The 16866-nt window shown below is 60.1% G+C and overlaps 7 protein-coding genes across 7 annotated transcripts; 1 reads left to right on the forward strand and 6 right to left on the reverse strand.

The window, feature by feature from the left end:
- Positions 1-1227: 1227 nt before the first annotated feature.
- Positions 1228-1902, reverse strand: SPRG_07993 (hypothetical protein; the record flags this gene model as incomplete). The annotated part of the gene is made up of 3 exons (XM_012347341.1): positions 1228-1470; positions 1518-1675; positions 1719-1902. 3 exons carry the CDS (start codon positions 1900-1902, stop codon positions 1228-1230), a joined length of 585 nt encoding a protein of 194 aa, XP_012202731.1.
- A 173-nt stretch (positions 1903-2075) lies between these two features.
- On the reverse strand, positions 2076-3819 carry SPRG_07994 (amidophosphoribosyltransferase). Its single transcript, XM_012347342.1, has 3 exons — positions 3398-3819; positions 2668-3347; positions 2076-2612 (listed from the first exon to the last, which is right to left on the reverse strand). Exons 1-3 carry the CDS (start codon positions 3782-3784, stop codon positions 2117-2119), a joined length of 1563 nt encoding a protein of 520 aa, XP_012202732.1. The 5' UTR covers positions 3785-3819; the 3' UTR covers positions 2076-2116.
- Positions 3820-4394: 575 nt separating this feature from the next.
- On the reverse strand, positions 4395-7706 carry SPRG_07995 (hypothetical protein). Its single transcript, XM_012347343.1, has 7 exons — positions 7132-7706; positions 5345-7077; positions 5119-5298; positions 4994-5060; positions 4771-4945; positions 4589-4722; positions 4395-4535 (listed from the first exon to the last, which is right to left on the reverse strand). The coding sequence occupies exons 1-7, from the start codon at positions 7681-7683 to the stop codon at positions 4446-4448; spliced, it is 2931 nt and encodes a 976-aa protein (XP_012202733.1). The 5' UTR covers positions 7684-7706; the 3' UTR covers positions 4395-4445.
- Positions 7707-8770: 1064 nt separating this feature from the next.
- SPRG_07996 (hypothetical protein) lies at positions 8771-9532 on the reverse strand. The gene has a single exon (XM_012347344.1). The coding sequence runs from the start codon at positions 9462-9464 to the stop codon at positions 8808-8810; it is 657 nt and encodes a 218-aa protein (XP_012202734.1). The 5' UTR covers positions 9465-9532; the 3' UTR covers positions 8771-8807.
- A 347-nt stretch (positions 9533-9879) lies between these two features.
- On the reverse strand, positions 9880-12106 carry SPRG_07997 (hypothetical protein). Its single transcript, XM_012347345.1, has one exon. It carries the CDS (start codon positions 12077-12079, stop codon positions 9983-9985), a length of 2097 nt encoding a protein of 698 aa, XP_012202735.1. The 5' UTR covers positions 12080-12106; the 3' UTR covers positions 9880-9982.
- Positions 12107-12834: 728 nt separating this feature from the next.
- On the forward strand, positions 12835-14029 carry SPRG_07998 (hypothetical protein). Its single transcript, XM_012347346.1, has 2 exons — positions 12835-13011; positions 13299-14029. The coding sequence occupies exons 1-2, from the start codon at positions 12859-12861 to the stop codon at positions 13983-13985; spliced, it is 840 nt and encodes a 279-aa protein (XP_012202736.1). The 5' UTR covers positions 12835-12858; the 3' UTR covers positions 13986-14029.
- A 249-nt stretch (positions 14030-14278) lies between these two features.
- On the reverse strand, positions 14279-16815 carry SPRG_07999 (hypothetical protein; the record flags this gene model as incomplete). The annotated part of the gene is made up of 8 exons (XM_012347347.1): positions 14279-14593; positions 14640-15098; positions 15153-15265; positions 15308-15733; positions 15780-15907; positions 15955-16149; positions 16193-16269; positions 16315-16815. 8 exons carry the CDS (start codon positions 16813-16815, stop codon positions 14279-14281), a joined length of 2214 nt encoding a protein of 737 aa, XP_012202737.1.
- Positions 16816-16866: the final 51 nt, after the last annotated feature.

The following is a 16866-nucleotide window of genomic DNA, read 5'->3' on the forward strand; positions in this document are numbered from 1 at the left end:
TTGAGCCGCGGGTCTTGGCGAGCACTCGACAGCAGCTGCTCCCTACGGCGCCACCGTGGGTTTCTGGACCCTCGCGTGTACAAGTACATGGACGATTGCGTCGGCAGCAACGGCGTTTTGACGGGCGATGCGCTTCTGTGTACCATCACTGGCAGCGAATCTTCGAGCTCGTTATCAAAGTCAAAGCTGGTTTCTTCCGCGGCAGCGGGAAGCTCGTCCGTCCTAGTACGTACTACGCGGTCAACGGCATACCCTTGCATGTTTCAAGTCTAGCACATGTCGAAGGAAACATCGCTGGCAGCGTCGTCGTCGATCTCGATCCCGTCGGCTTGGAGTTGTACTGCCATGACGTCGCGGGTTGTCTCGGGCGTCTCTGGCGCGTCCGCTTTGCTCGATGACACACTCGTCGGCTGGGCTCCTGGGCTACTTGGTCGATAGCTACAGGTGAGGTTCCCTACACGACGAAGAGCGAATCAACAGCGCCCGCGACGGTCAGAGCAACGTACAAGCCGGCTCGATGCCGCCTCGAGCAACGTCCGAGCACTCCATGTTGCTGTGGATTCGAAAGCGCTGTCTGGCGCACGCGTAAAACCAGTGGACGTCTCTTGTGGGTCGTGTTGGTTTGGCGTCTCTTCTGCCAAGTCCAAACGCGGGGCTGGTTCGTCGCGGTCGAGCGGCGTGTCATAGGGTGACGTCACCACCACCTCAGGGGCGCGCAATGGCTCGTGCACAGCTGCTTGCATGCGTGACGCAAGCCCACGGCTCGCCTCATCATCATCGCTGTCGTCGTCCCACGACGCAAACTTGGAGGCCGTCGGTTTGGAGGGCGGGGTCGTGCGGAGCGGAGGAATGCGAAGCGATGCGAAGTCAAAGATCGATGGCGACGGTCGGTACACGCTCGTCAAAGGTGAGCTCCGAAGCACACTCGGTGGGTCGACCGCCACGTGGCTACTGCGAGGCAAATCCACGTTGGATTCGGTCTTTGTCGTCGGCGGTTGGAGAAGACTCGGCTTCTTCAAACCATCGCATTTTCGCGTTGCGCTCGGACGCTTGGTCGTGCTGGCCGACGAGTGAGGTCGCGCCGCCGGCGTCAATTTCTTGCTTGTCGGCGCCGTCTCCGGGCGACTGGCCTTTGGCTTGGCGGGTGCTGCGATGACCGGGATCGAGAAAGTCTCCACTGCGCACCCTGGTACCGCAAATGCCCGTGGGATCTCGACATAGTGCTCGTCATCTACAGAGCCACTGAGTCAACGCGTCGTGGGTGTACGGGCAGAGACCCGATGCAAAGGCAGCGGCAGCGCTCATTGGCGGGTCCTTCATCGTGAAAATGCGCCGGAGCTTCCAGGACCCACAGAGGACGATCGAGTCGAGCGTTCGAAGCGCTTGGCTTGGAAAGCCTGACGCCACGAGGCGCGCGACGTCAAAGGTCCAGTGCATCCATGTCTCGCGGCGCAGCTGCTGGAAAGGAATCTAACGCGCCATCGATGCTATACAACATACATGATAAGGTCGTCTACCTGGGCGTGCAGCTGGTGCACAGCGCAGTCTCGAAACGCAGTCGAGAGGAGGAGCCGACGGCGGTTGCCGGCTACGTCCGTGACGCCGAGCTCGAGCGAGATGGCCTTGCCGCTCGGCAGCCACGCTTGCAGCACCACGTAGCGGTGCGTAAGGCCCACTACGCTATCCCTCTTGCAACAGGTTATAGAGTCGCGTCGTACGAGGCTTGGTATCCTTGGGCAGCGAAAGTTTCGTGGCGGCCGCGGGGCCGTCCAGCACCATGAGGTACGCTTTGGACGCCTTGTCAAACTCGCGCCGGACCTTGCCCAACGTCTTCCAGTGTGCTGCCGGGTCCTTCCCGCTCGCCGTGAGGAGCTCGATGCTGTCGCTGCCCTGGAAAAACATGGCTTTTGGCGGTGTCGCTTCAAGATGCGAATATGTCCGAATTGTCCAGTTGGAAAATGTCCGAATTGGGCACCGCGAACTATAATTTCCTTCAATTCCATCCGCTTGATACCAAAACGCCACTTTGCCGTTCCACGTGGCAGCGTGGCGTGCAAGAGATCACATGTATAGATGCACACGGTACGTATTCTTATCGCGCCACGTCATATAGTTCTTATTGCGTGTTGTTGTACATGTCAATGACCTCGTCGCACATGGGGTCCGAGACGGTCCGGTAGATCGGCGCCGTGCCCATCGTGAGGTTCTTCATCTGCATGCGCGCGTCGCAGCGTTCGTCGTGGAGGCGCTTGAAGTACGCTTCGTTAATGTCGCCGCTGACATACAGGCCGTCAAAGCACGATGCGTCCCAGAGCTTGATCTTGGGGTTCTCGAGCTCGCAGCTCGCCTTGAGGTCGGCGATGTCTTGGAAGATGACGTGGTCGGCCGTGAGCTCGCGCGCAATCTCGACTTCAGTGCGGTTGTGCGCAATGAGCTCGTCGCGCGTCGGCATGTCGATGCCGTAGACGTTCGGGTGGCGAATGCACGGCGCGGCCGACGCAAAGTAGACTTTCTTCGCGCCCGACTCGCGCGCGATCTGCACGATCTGACGCCCCGTGGTACCGCGCACGATCGAGTCGTCGACCAGCAGCACGACCTTGCCTTCAAACTCGCTACTCCATCATACGACATATGAGACAAAATGTCACGTAATGGAGAACGACATACCTCTTGATCGCGTTGAGCTTCATGCGCACCGTCTTCTTGCGCGCGACTTGGCCGGGCATGATGAACGTGCGGGCAATGTACCGGTTCTTCACAAAGCCCTCGCGGTACGGGATGTTGAGCCGGTGCGACATCTCGAGCGCCGACGTGCGCGACGTGTCGGGAATCGGAATGACCACGTCGATGCCGTGGTCCGGGTACTCACGCAGCACCTTCTCGGCGAGCTTGGAGCCCATGTTGCGCCGGGCTTGGTACACGGAGATGCCGTCAATGACCGAGTCCGGGCGCGCAAAGTACACGTGCTCGAAGATGCACGGCGAGAGCTTGGCGTTCGGGCAGCACACACGGCTCTCAAACTGGCCGCCATTCCCGATGAAGATGGCCTCGCCGGGCGCGACGTCGCGCTGCAGCGTGTAGTCGAGCGTGTCGATCGCGACCGACTCGGACGCGACCGCATAGTCGGTCCCGTGGTGGCTCTTGCGCGAGCCGTACACGAGCGGGCGGATGCCGTTGGGGTCGCGGAAGGCGAGGATGCCGTAGCCGTTGATGAGCGCGACGACCGCGTAGCCGCCGCGGCAGCGCGTGTAGAGGCGCGAGACCGCGTCAAAGATCTGACCGCTGGAAAGCGGGTGCGTCGACTTGAGGAGCTCGTCGGCGAGGATGTTGAGGAGCATCTCCGAGTCCTACGCCAGAACAGAGATCGATATAAAGAGACGGCGAGGAGTCGGCGTACCGAGTCGGTATTGACGTGGCGAAAGTTGGTGTTGGCGAGCTGGTCCACGAGCTCGTGCGAGTTGGTGAGGTTGCCGTTGTGTGCGAGCGCGATACCGTACGGCGAGTTGGTGTAGAAGGGCTGCGCCTCCGAGCTGCTGGACGAGCCTGCGGTCGGGTACCGGCAGTGGCCGATGCCCATGCAGCCCATGAGCGAGACCATGTGGTTCTGCTTGAAGACGTCGCGAACGAGGCCATTGTCCTTGCGCAGGTGGAGCTTGCCGTTGTGCGACGTCATGATGCCGGCGGCGTCTTGGCCGCGGTGCTGGAGCACCGTGAGGCCGTCGTACAAGCTCTGGTTGCAGTGCTCGTGCTTGTTGGCGAGGAGGACCGCGATGATACCACACATCTTTCTCTGCTTGCTTGCTGTCGACGGGCCGAATTTGCAACTCAAACTCAATCGTCGAAACCTCCAGGGACGTATTTAAATGCGATATTTTATTCGAGCTTGGATTTTATATACCAATCCAAAAAAATCGCCAAACGGTTATGCACCACGATCGACTTGACGTTTGTATGCCCATCAGCAGTGGTGCCCAATCACCCAGGCTGCGGATTTGCGTTGCTATGGAGGGGAACCTACGTGGCATTTTCCGCCACTCGATTTGGATGCATCATCAAAGATGTGCTCTGGCCAAAGCGTTCAGTAATCACGACGGCGCCACGTCATTGCGCTCTAAGATCCACTACGATCTATACTACCGTGCCGCCTGGACGCATGAATAGGCCGGGTGGTTGACGAGCAAGCGATGAGCACCCAACGGTGGTCTGCGATCCTGGGTCCGATTTTCAAACAGATGGCGACGACCCTTACGTGGAGCCGTCTCCGTGCAGAAGGTCGTCAAGTGTCCAATGCAATGTCTAGCAGAAGATATATGATCATGGATGTCTCCTGCCATGACCAGCCGAGAGTTGCAGTCGTCCTCTGCACTGCCCAGAGACACAAGAAATATAAAAAAGGGCAGATGCAGATGTTGGTAGTTGTCCATCAAAACCGCGCGGGAATGCGCCTACATGAGCGGGATGTTTTCGGCGGCAAACGTTGCGGTCCACGCTTGGAGGAGCTCGGGCGAAAGCGCTTCGTTTGCCAGATTCACCAGCTAGACAAAGAATGAGATCGGGAATGCAGAGAGGTAGAGAGAGGGCCGTGTACCCCGCCGGGCGTCGCGCGGCTGAGCTGGCTCATCGACTCGCACAGCATGCGCTTGTGGTTCGGGATAAAGTCGAGGTAGTCGATCGCGCCCGCAGCCGACGAAAAGTGCAAGCTCGAAAACCCCGCGTCGTACCCTACTCGCCGTCGTCTCCCATTATCCATCGCAACGTTGCGAGACGCACCGGTCTCTTCGAGGTCGAGCAAGATGTCGTCCTCCGTCTTGACAGCGATATGCGCCGACTTGTTCTCCTTCTCGAGCAGCAGTGCGGCCAGCGCCGGCAGAAGCGTGCGGATCGCATTCCCATCCTGCTTGAACGGCGAGTCGCAGATAAGGAGCGTGAGACCGACGACCGCAGGCTACACGTTGGCATCGTCACATATCGTCTCGACGCACCAACGCCGTACCTTCTTGTCGGCGCCGCTGACGCGCACAATGTGCTCGATCCAGATCGGAAGGAGCATGCCCATCATGCTAACACCACCCTTGACATGAGCACCGGCGAGGAGGAAGAAGAAAACGATCGATGTACCCCGTCTGGCAGCCTTCGACGGCATTGACGAGCCGCGTCGTGCCGTGCTTGGCCATAAAGATGCTCAGCGTCAGGAGCATCTCCTTGACGTACAACGTCCCGTTGCGGCCGTGGAGGCGCGTCTGGAGGCGCATCATGAGGATCTTGACGATCTCCACCAGCAGCGGCTCATACGACGCCCTACATCATATGGTATCAGCCACGGGTTATATCAAGGAGCACGTACAGCGGGAGGCAGACAAGGATCGGCTTGAGAAGGGCAAAGGCTTGCGTCTCGGTCGTGCGGTTGGACACGAGCTTCTGAAACACGCCGAGGATGCCTTGAATGTGCGACGCGACGGCCGTCGGGTACTTGCGCAGGTACGCTTCGAGGAGCTTGACGATCGCCGCGACCGTGCTCACGCGTTCCCAGAGCGCGGGCGAGAGAAGGACGGGGAAGAGGTTGTGGTACGCAGACGAGAGCGTCGGCGCGGTCGTCAGGTCGAGGAGCTGCGCGAGCACTTGGTAGACGTACGGGCAAAGCGCTTCGACGTCCGACATGAGCACTTGCTGGAACGGCGGGAAGAGGAGCTGCTCAAACGTCTCGACGAACGCGGGGTTGGCCTTGCACACGTTGTTGATGAGCATCGAGAGCGCCTCAAAGAGGCAGTGCGAGAATGCCGGGTTGCTCGGGTTGGCGCACACTTGGGAGAGAAGCAGCGTGAGCTGCTGGACGCACACATCCGCATACGGTACGACCGCCTCTTGCGCGACGACAAAGAGCCGCAGCACCATACGCATGAGGTAGTCGTTCTCGGGATACGACGGCGCGACGAGGATCGTAAACACTTGGTTGAGGAGCGGTGCGAGGAACGGTTGCAGCATGGCTTTGGTGAACCGACGCTCGTTGCCGTCCTTGACGGTCAGCATCTTCTCAATGCAGTAGGCCGCGTAGCTGTGGACGACAAACTGGTCGGGCAAGAGACAGCTCGAGAGGAGGGGGAAGAGCTGCTGCGTGAGGTGCGCCGGGAGCTGGTTGCGGAACGTAGCGACAAACTTGAGCGCGCCGGCGATCAAGAGCAGCGACGTCGGCGACGTGACGTCCGGCGACTGCAGCGTCGGGAGCACGTGGCCTTGGAAGATATCGAGCAGTGGCACGCTTGGGTGCACCTCCGAGACACCGCGCGTCCGCGTCTGCTTGACGGCCGCGAGGGCTGTCACGAGGTTGATGGCCACGTCCTTCTGCATCCATTTCGTCTGCGGCGACGCCGTGTACTCTTGCAGAAGCACCGTGATCGTCTGGAGGCAGATGCGCGTGACGGCGGCTTCAAACTTGGAGCGGAGGCCGCGGAGGAGCTCGGTCGCGGCGGACCGGCGCGTGTCGCCGTCCGAGCCTTCAATGTCCTTGCGGATGTACTCGAGCGGGTTGTCTTCAAAGAGCTCGACGTCCGACTCGCGCAGCTGGAGGTTCCGGACCACGATCGAGTTGCAGAGCTCGGAGAGGACGCTCTCGCTCTCAAAGAGGTGGTTGTTGATGCCCTGCAGCGCGACGGACCGGAGGAACTTCATGCTCTTCGCCGCCACGTCGTCGTGCTTGGGGAAGAGCGAGAGCTTCGTCGAGAGGTAGTGCCAAATGGTCTGCGTAAAGCTCGGGAGGTACGGCCCAAACTCCTCGTCGTACTTCTCCGCGTAGATCGTAATGTTGTCGAGGACGGCGCTGTGCAGCAGCGTGATGAGGTCGACCTCGACCTCTTCGGACGCGTCCGCGATCTTGGCATTCTCGTACTTGAGGAGGAACTCGAAGGCCTCCATCCAGCTCTTGATGTTGTCCTCAAAGTACTCGGGCAGGTCCTGCCAGTTGAGCGAGAAGAAGATGCGACTCATCGTGCGCAGCGCCGTGAGGATCGCACGCACGTCGTTGAGGTCCGACGTCTGCTGCAAGCGCGCCGTGAGCGAGCCAAAGAGCATGAGCAGCGGTGCCTACGTACAAGGTCATGAGCGACCATGATGAACGACGCGCGAGGATAAGGAGACCTGGAACTGCTCGAGGCAGTACTTGAGCTCGAGGAAGAGCGCGTCGCTCTTGAAGGCGTGGCGGAAGCGCTTGAAGATGGCGTTGGACGTCTCGAGGACGCCGTTGATGGCGCGGAAGTCGCTGCCCGGGTTGCCAAGCTTCTCAACGATCTGCGGCAGCAGCTGCGGCCACTGGTTGGGAAAGTCGTACTCGCCGATCGTGTAGAGCGCGGCTGAGAGCTGCTTCATGAGGCTCTCGGGCATCTCGCACATGAGGCCGACAATGTGTTCCTTGACGAGCGCTTTGCATTCGACGTGGATCGAGCCATCCTCGGGGTCCCAATCCTTCTTGATCGTGTTCTTGAAGGCGATCGCGGCCGAGAGACGGATGGCCTGCGGTACCTCGCTTGCCCGGAGCACGCTCAAGAGGAGGAGCGGCCCGTTCGGCTGCTTGAGCATCGCCTGGAGGCTGGCCTCGGCGGCCCGGCGAGGCTCGGCCAAGGGAGAGAGAGACTGCTCGAGCACGCCGACGAGGGCCGTGAGTTCCGCGGGCGAGCCCATGTTCATTGCCATCCTTCCGTCGACCTTGTCGCTCCTGCGGCCCGAAATGAAAATATCCTCTCAGAATCCCTACTATCGGTTCTCGCAGGGTTTTTTAGATGCGCCATACAATTCAGGCCAACTCCCTCCAAACAACGCTGCCACCTTCGCAACGACACTGACCACAGCCTGCGAGGCGACGAGCGGCAAATGCTATCGGTACATGAGTACCAAGGATTGATGGCCTATGCAGAGCAACCGCTACTACCGGGTCGGCGCAACACGCCTCGATGACCACAAGCTCAACGTCAACAGGTGGGTGCACTTGATTTTTGAAGAAAAATCAACTGGCAGGACGTTTCGTGCGGTGCTCCGATCTCCTCGAGGATCGCACCGGCAGAGCTCACCAGCAGCAGACAACAGCGCTGCTTGATTTGACCAAGGGACACTAAGCCATCAGCATCTTATTGCCCTTGATTCGACGTCGATGAGGGCTTGATGAGCTCGCAGTCGTCACCTGCATCGCCAAGAGACCAACTACCGGTACTGCCGGCTTGCTGCAGCGTCGGGCGTCTGTCGACTCGGGGGAATTGTTCCCTTGGTCCGACGCGTCGCATGAGATGGCTTGGTTGTTGGTCTTCGATTGGCGAACGTTTCTCGCCGGTCACGGTTGCAAGCAAGGAATATTCCCCTGGTGCGCGCAGAGCCTGCCACGTAGTACCCGTCGCGTGATTCGAGAAAGTTCGACGCCCTCTCGCCCTCTCGCCTCACTCTGCAATCGGACGCGCCGCCGCGCCAGGTCCCCACGAGCTCGACGGCGCCCACCGACAGCTTGGCCACGCCTGCGTCCTCATCATCATCTGCGCACACGACCCTCTTCCCCACGAAACACATATCTGCCTTGGTAGATATTCCTGCAGCCGTGCGTCCGTCGTCTTGCTAGAACGCCCGTTTGCACGAGTATGTAGCACCGCGTACCGTGTTTAAAGAGCCACAAGCACCACCCACTGTACTGCGTTAATACTGTTCCGACGCAAGGAGCCACTCGACGTCGGCGACGACATGGAGATAGATGGCACGCAGCCAACCTGCAGTCTGCGGGAGGACCATCAAGACGTGTGGGAAAGGTCATGCAAGATAAATAGACAAAGCCGTGGCTATTGCCGGCAGACGGGGCAATTGAGCCGCGTGGAGTACCACACGCAGATGCAGGCTTCGTGGAAGACGTGGCCGCAGCGCAGCGCGACGTGCGAGCCGTCGCCGGCGCAGAGGCAGATGCAGCAGTCGTCCTCGACGCCGTGCACCAATGACATTTGGCGCATGAGCTGGCTCGCGCGCAACTCGAGCGGGTACTCGATCGCGCAAAAGTCGTTGGTCGCATGCAGGAGGTCGCGGTGCACGTCGCAGGTCGCGACTTGGTTGGCTGTCGCCGCCATCGCGACGAACACCAAGCTCAAGAGCTTGGCAATCACGGGCGCCTTCTCGGCAAAGATCGCGCAGAGCACGATCCGGCGCGTCTCGGCGCGCAGCTGCTGGAGGCGCGCGCACTTGGCGTTCTTGGCGAGGCTGCGCACGCGCTTGAGGTACCGCCGCACGTCGCGGTAGGTGCACTGGACCTTCCAACTTAAGTCGCTGGTCCGGTACTCGAGCACGACCTCGTACTGCGTCGCCGTCCATGGAAGAAACACATCGTCGTCGTCGTCGTCGAGCGGGATGACGTGCACGTCGAGGTCGCGGAGGCTCGTCGCGCGGCGAATGTCGGCGCGCCGATGCACAATCTCCGCAGCGACGCAGAGCTCTTTGCCTCGTGCCATCGTCTTGTCCAGTGCGTTACCGCAGCCACGGCTGGAGCGACCATCGAATTCGAACAAGCTGCAGTCCCTTCTTCTTCTTCTTCTTCTTCTTCTTCTTGCGCGATGACCCTGCACGAGAGAGAGAGGTCCTGGGCTTGAGAAGCAGCGCATGGCAGACGGCCCTTTGATCGATATGTACGACGAGCTCACCTACTATGGTCGTTCTGTGCTTTTGGAGACGTCCTCACTGCCGGTACTGTGGTGGCTCTGGTGAGAGTGCAGAGCTGGCAAGAGATTGGCAACCTCGACGCATCGGCTGCAGCGTGTCGAGGGCTGGTCCACTACGTACACGGCCGTTTGAACCGTTTACACATGGACGACGGTGTGTCGAGACATGATGGTGGTCGAGATGCGCTCTTCATCGATCACATTACATGCACCCTACTACTACGTGTCGTCGTCGTCGTCTACCTGTACTAATACTCCACTACTTTAGCTGTCGTCTCGTGCGTCGTCTGTACACTGGAACCTGGTCCGTCTTACGCGTCGTCGTCCTTCTTCTTGCCCTTCTTCCGCTTCTTCTTGGCCTTCTTGCCGTTCTCGCTGACGCCGTCCACGTCTTCGTCATTGTCGTCCGTGACATTCGGCTCGCTGCTTTGCTTGCGGCTGCGGCTCTTGGGCGAATGGAGATGTGTCGGGACCGCGTCCTCGTCCGTCATGACCTCATCTTCCTCGTCGCCTTCGTGGCCCATGCTCGTCTTCTTCTTGGCCTTCTTGTTCTTCTTCTTCTTCTTCTTCTCGCCGTCGACGAGCTCGACGGGCCACGCGACGTCGTCAATGAAGCCGAGGCTCTTGGCGTAGTCCGAGCCAAGGTCGATGCCGGGCACCGACTCGGGCGGGTCCGGGAGGCTGCTGTAGCCGCCGTACCCGCCATAGCGCGACATGGTCGTCGGCACGGTGATGCCGAGGCCCTTGACCACCATCGCCGACGTGATCGCCCGCAGCTGCGGCTCAAACTCGTGCCACATCGCATGCGACATGAGGAACGAGCGCAGGTACGCGTCCGGCGCGACGCCCGAGGCGTGGAGGCGGAGGAGGTTGCAGCAGTGGAGCACGTAGCCGCGGCCAGCCGCGTCGCCCGACTCGTACGCCTTGAGCAGCGTCGTGACCAATTTGAGTTTCTGGAGCAGAGGCTTGAGAATGGCCTCGTCGTTCGTGCGCAGCGCCGCGAGCAAGAGGCGCGCGAACGTGCCCGCGTACAAGTTGTTGTGCGGGAAGTGCGTGAACCAGTAGATGAGCGCTTGCCACGCTTCGGTCGTAAACTGTTCGAGCAAACTCGGGTCATTCTTAACAAGCTCGTCGACCATCAGGACAAGGTCGAGGCGGAATCCCGTGAAAGGGTAGGCGACGCTGTACCCCGTGTGCTGCACGCAGAGCGTGCTTGGAGACGTCATCTTAAGCTGCGCACGGTGCGTCTCGACCATGTAGGCCAGGTACTTGGTGATGCCGACGCTGCCAACATGCGCGAAAATGCGGGGGCGCAGCGACAGCAGCTGGTTCGGCACGAGGTTGACGACCGTCGCGCCAAACGAGTGGTACGGTGACGTTGGCGGCCCCGGCACTTGCTCGAGCGAGCTCTTGTGCAAGAGTCCGAGGAGACAGCGCAGTGCCGCCTGTCGCCGACCGCTGGGCGCCGAGAGGTACGCGAGCGGATCCGCACTGTTGGGCACGTGCAGAAACGTCTTGATGAGGTCGTTGAGAAGCTGCGTCGAGTGCCCGAGCGGCTGCAAGAGAAGCTCGCCGTTGTCGTCGGCCGCGAGCCGATCAATGAGCTCGAGGAAGACGTCGGCGGCTGCCATCGCGTGTGCTTCACTGTACTCGGGCTTGCAAATGTGCTCGCCGAGCGTCACGAGGATGTTCATGTCCGAGAGGCCGCGGAAGAAGCGCCATTTCGCATCCGGCGAGCTCTTGTACATGCGGAGGAAGGCCGCGTTGTGCGGCTTGCAGATCATCGCGAGAAAGACATCGGCGACCGGGGCTTCCTCAAGGTGCAGCAGCATCGCGTTGATATACCGCTCGACGCCACCGCTTGCAATCGTCTTGTACACGTCGTCGAGGTGGTACCGCAAGAGGCGGTCGAGCAGCCGGCAGCCGTGGCGAAAGTTGCCGCGCGAGTTGGTCTGGAAGAGGCCAAAGAGGCAGCGCACGATAAGCGGCGTCTTGTTCTGGAGAAAGTTCATGATCGGCTCCGAGTTTTCGTCGTCCGTGAGCATCATCGTCACGTGGTAGCTCTTCAAGAGCTCGTCCGACACGTCGTCCACGTCGCGCGCTTCAATGTGGTCGCGGTGGTGGGCGCGCAGCTTGCGCGGGCCATCGCGAAGGAACGTCGTCTGGTCCTCGTCGACCTCGGGCACGACGCGCGTGATGAACGAGATGAACGCAGCGCAGACCTCGTCGTGCGTGAGGTACTGCAGCATCTTGACGGTCAGCGTCGGCGTCTCGAGGCTGAGCATGCGATGGAGGATCTCGAGCTGGTCCTTGTACAGGAGCTTGGGCGACAAGGCCGCGCCATGGGCATCGGTCGCCGGCGGGATCTCGACGGCGAGCGCGGCCATCGCCTGGTTCAGTTGACTCATGGTCTCTGGACGGAGTCGCTCAAAATGAAAGATCCCACGTGTGACCAATGCTCCAGCGTATTTTAATGCTACTTGTTTATCGTGACTTGCGATTCGTATGCAACCACGTGTCTTTTAAATCCCAGGGCGTTCCACCATCTTTTAATATTTCGCCTGCGACACTTGGAATGTGTATGTCGAATTTTTAGACGCTTTTTAATACGCCATCCGAGAACGGTCGGGCGCATGTAACCCCTCCATCACCTTAGCGCCACGTTCCTGTGGAAGCGGCGACCTGCGCCGGCGACGGTCGCTCCATGCACCGTCGCCATGAGCCGCGCTCATGATGGGCGACGAGCTTCACCCGAGGACGAGTAGCATGGCCTCGCCATGGCCGTTGTGGCCACGCGATATGCCGGTGGCGGCGCCGAGACACTGCAGCAGCTGGCAACGTTCCATCGACTTGTAGCCACCGCTTCGCCGCGTCGTCGTCGACTCGACGTGGCATGGTCAATGCGCCATCCCGTCTCCTGCTCGGCGTCGGAGCATGTAGCCGTCGGGAGCGGTCCCGTGGCCATGGCACCAAGGCGATGATGGCATGGAGCGCGACGCCACGTTCGTTTCGGATATGTCCGATTTGTAGCCTCACGGGTCCGAATTGGATGAGGGCCGCGCGCGGATTGGCTAGAATGTAAAACAATTTTGTGATTGGCGCAAATCGCGTGAAATTGGTTGGCGGCGAATTACTGGTCCGTGAGATTGCATTAGATTCAGCCATTCTTCATTTTTCCATCTCAAAAATGCCCAGCAAGAAGGTCCTGAAGGGTGCTAGCACCACGCAGAAGCCCGCCGCCGCCAAGCCGGCTGCCAAGTCGACGGCGTCGAAGAAGAAGGGCGCTGACCCGCTCTTCCCGTCGGCCCCCAAGAACTTCCGTCTTGGTGGTGACATCCAGGTATGCTAAGTAGACACAACGATGCCATCATGGCTCGGCTGTCGTCGAACACAACACAAGGTCCCAGCGTCGCTGCCGAGGGGTTTCGCCAGCAATGGCGTGGCCTCGCCGGTGGCGGCAATGGGTACCGTAGCGGGTCCCACATACCGCAATGATATAAATGACTTGTGGTGGCCTCATCCTTCCTAAGTGATTGAGTCACCCAAGGTACCCTATATCTGCCGTTGTCGTCGTGACGATCGAGCCGGCACACGCAGCAGACGAGCTCATGCGCCTTTTCTCCGTAGCCCAAGCGCGACTTGTCCCGCTTCGTCCGCTGGCCCAAGAACGTGCGCCTCCAGCGCCAGCACAAGATCTTGACCACGCGCCTCAAGGTCCCCCCGAGCATCAACCAGTTCACGAACACGCTCGACAAGAACGCCGCCACGGACCTCTACAAGCTCCTCCTCAAGTACCAGCCGGAGACCAAGGCCGCCAAGACCCAGCGTCTTCGCGACATCGCCGCCGGCAAGGAGCAGGTCTCGGCCCCCCCGGCCGTGATCAAGTACGGTCTTAACCACGTCACGTCGTTGATCGAGAACAAGAAGGCCAAGATGGTCTGCATCGCCCACGATGTCACGCCCATCGAGCTCGTCGTGTTCCTCCCGGCCCTCTGCCGCAAGATGGACATCCCGTACTGCATCGTCAAGGGCAAGGCTCGCCTCGGTCAGCTCGTCCACAAGAAGAACGCCGCCGTCGTCGCCCTCACGCAGGTGAACAAGGAAGACAAGGCCAAGTTCGACTCGCTCAACACGGCGTTCCGCGCCCAGTTCAACGACGAATCGACGCACCGCCGCAAGTGGGGCGTGGCATCATGGGCCTCAAGACGCAGAAGAAGCTCGAGCTCCGCGCCAAGGCCGTCGCCGCCGAACTCGCCAAGAAGGCCCAGTACTAAGTTCTTAGTTACTGATCATCACTGGAGAGATGGAAAATAAGCTAGCGCCAACCTTGTAATGAAGAAAGCATCTTTGGCCTTGAATCTCTCGCAGCCTGCATCGCAGTGTCCCATCGATACGAATGCCATCGTTCTCGACAATAGAGTCCATCATAGTGAAGGAGGAGAGACGTTAGCAGACGGTCAAGCCAACGAGTCTCCGCAACAGCGTCCTCAAGGCGAGACATCCCGGAAGTCCCTTGACGTGTTTCAATGGGTGGCGATGCATCACCCGCATCGCTCGCCAGCACCGTAGACAGCATGCACGAACGATGGAAATCTTGAGAGAATAAACTAGACGAGCGTGTACTGGCCGTAGAGGATGTCGCGGATGCGGTAGTAGCTGGCGCTGAGCGTGCCTTCGACCATGATCTCGTTGTTGCGCGCGCGCTTGAGCACGACGCCGTCGTCGCAGACGAGCATACCGCCGGAAAAGTTGGCCTTGAAGCCCGCCTTGGCGAGCAGCTGCTTCATCGAGTCGAGCGTGATCTTGCCTTGCGAGAGGCGCATTGGCTCGTGCGGCGCGTCAAAGTCAGCCTTGTCGAGGACGCACGTCGTGCCTTGGAACTCGAGGTGCCCGTGGATGTACGCCACGTCGTGAACGCCCACCTAGAATGTTTCTGTGTCGCTGCCGTCGCCAGCCTCGTCGCCATACCTTTTGAAAGTGGGCCGATGTGTAGAGCGCTTCTTTGAGCGAGACCTTGCAGACCGTCGTGTCCGACTCAATGTCGACGCACTCGTTGGGCTGCGGGCAAAAGACGGCTTCGCACGCGTCAATCGAGCTGTCGACGTACGTCTTGAGCTCGTCCGACGTCTCGGGCGTGCCGTGCACCAAGATGAGCTTGCGCGGCTTGACCTTATCGAGGCAGTTCTTGATCGCGCGTCCGTCCGCAAGCCCATCAAAGTCAACAAAGCTCACGGCCGCGTGCACCTCGACAATAGAACTCGAAAAGACCGTCTTCATCGGGCGGTTCTCGCCACCGTTCTCAGCGTCGTCGTCGTCGTTGCCCATGTTGACGTCCGCCGTCGCGCCGTCTTCGGCCGAGCTCGTCGCCTTGCGCTTCCGGCTCTTGGCCGTTTGGGTCAAGTCCTTGAACGCCTCGGGCTGGATCGCCTATGGAAGAATGACGTCGATCGGACACCAAACGATTTCCAAAAGAGACAGCACCTCGCCGTACTCGTCCCACTCGGACTTGGTCTCGATCGCAAAGAACATGGGGTACCGGGCGGTCGCAAACTGGCCAAAGCCGACCTTGAACGACCCGCGCATTTGCGCCGAGGCTACAGAACCCATGAGTGCGTTGTCAGAAGTCGACACGCTACGCTTCTCAATCGGTGCGACGGATGGCAGCTTGTCCGCGTCGTCGTCGTCCTCGGACTCGTACTCGGCGATGCCCATCATCATGTCTTCCATCGCGGCTTCTTCAATCTCCTTGGCCTTGAGCTCGGCCTCGTTCTGGATGCGCCGACGCTCCTTGGCTTCGTGGGCCGCGAGCTCGGCGCCCTCGAGCGGCACGTTGCGCGACTGCTTGACGACAACCGACGCGTTCGGCTGCACTTGGGCTGCGAGCGACGACGCGGGCGGCGTGGTCACAAACAGAATCCGGTTGTTCGGGTGCGGCGCCATTTGCACGAACAAGTCTTTTGCAAATCCTTGCGTCATGGACGGCGACGTGGCCAGAATGACCTTGGGGCTCGGCAGCTTGTCGAGCTCTTCGAGGCTGTGGATGACGTTGACGTGTCTACGAGCTGTGCGTGGAGCGAGGTGGGTATCGAGACGAGGTAGTACGTGAACTGGAACGGTTGGGCTTGCCAATGTCAAAGTTCTTGGAGATGCGCTCGCTGCACCACTCGAGCATGGCCTGGGCCGCCTTGGGCGCATAGTAGCTCATCGTGTGGAGGAGCGCGATCGGGTACTTGAGCCTACGCAATCGAATATGTCGGAGATGGAAATGGGCATAAAGACAGACTTGAGCTTGATCCAGTACTGGTCGAGGACGTGGAGCACCTCGAGGACGCGCCCGGCGCTGTCGCACGGGATGAGCACGTCGCCGCCGCGTCGGAGGGTGTTGACCACGTCGTCTTTCAAGCGCTCGTCGCGGTCCTTCATTTTCGGCTGCTCTTTGTGGAGGTGCATCGAGTCTGTAATGAGGAGCGTCGGCCGCCTACGCCATGCTTCATGAGATGCGAGGTGGCGTCCATGCATACGAAATCGATTCGAGGAACGTCTTGCTCAAGACGTGGTCGGCGCGGTGGTTGTAGTCGACGGCGTAGATGATTTCGTCCTAGGACAGCTACGTGGGCGTGCAAGAGGCAACGACAAAATGTACCGTCTCCTTGACGATGCTCCAGATGGACCCGCCGATGAGATGTCCTGCCGCGTGCGGTGTGATGTAGATGCCTTCGCCTTGTCCCGACAGCCGCAGCTTCTGCGAGTACTTGAGCTGGATAAACGTCTCGAGGACATGGTCCACGTCGTCGAGCGAGAAGAGGTTGAAGGCCAGGTCGTCCTTAGTGCGCGCCTGGAAGGCTTCGTAGAGCACGATTTCGCCCATGCGGTACACGGGCAGCGTCGCGTACACCGGCGCCTTGAGGCCAAGCGTGCCCATGGCGTAGGGCAGCGCGCCCATGTGGGCGAGGTCCGGGTGCGAGATCAAGACCAAGTCGATCTTGTCGATCACGCGCGCCAATGGCTCCAGGAGGCCGACGTCAAAGTCATCGGTCCAGCCGCAGTCGAGGAGGATGCAGATGTCGTCGACCTCGAGGAGGTAGCAGCAGCTCGGCTCCGCGGACTGGACCCCGTACAAGGGCGTGAACGTGATCACGACCATCGTCCTGTTTGCCACAGAAACCCACGACCCGTCATACGTTTCTCCTAAGCG

This window comes from Saprolegnia parasitica (genome assembly GCF_000151545.1).
Source record: "Saprolegnia parasitica CBS 223.65 unplaced genomic scaffold supercont2.35, whole genome shotgun sequence".
In the NCBI taxonomy this organism is placed as follows: domain Eukaryota; phylum Oomycota; class Saprolegniomycetes; order Saprolegniales; family Saprolegniaceae; genus Saprolegnia; species Saprolegnia parasitica.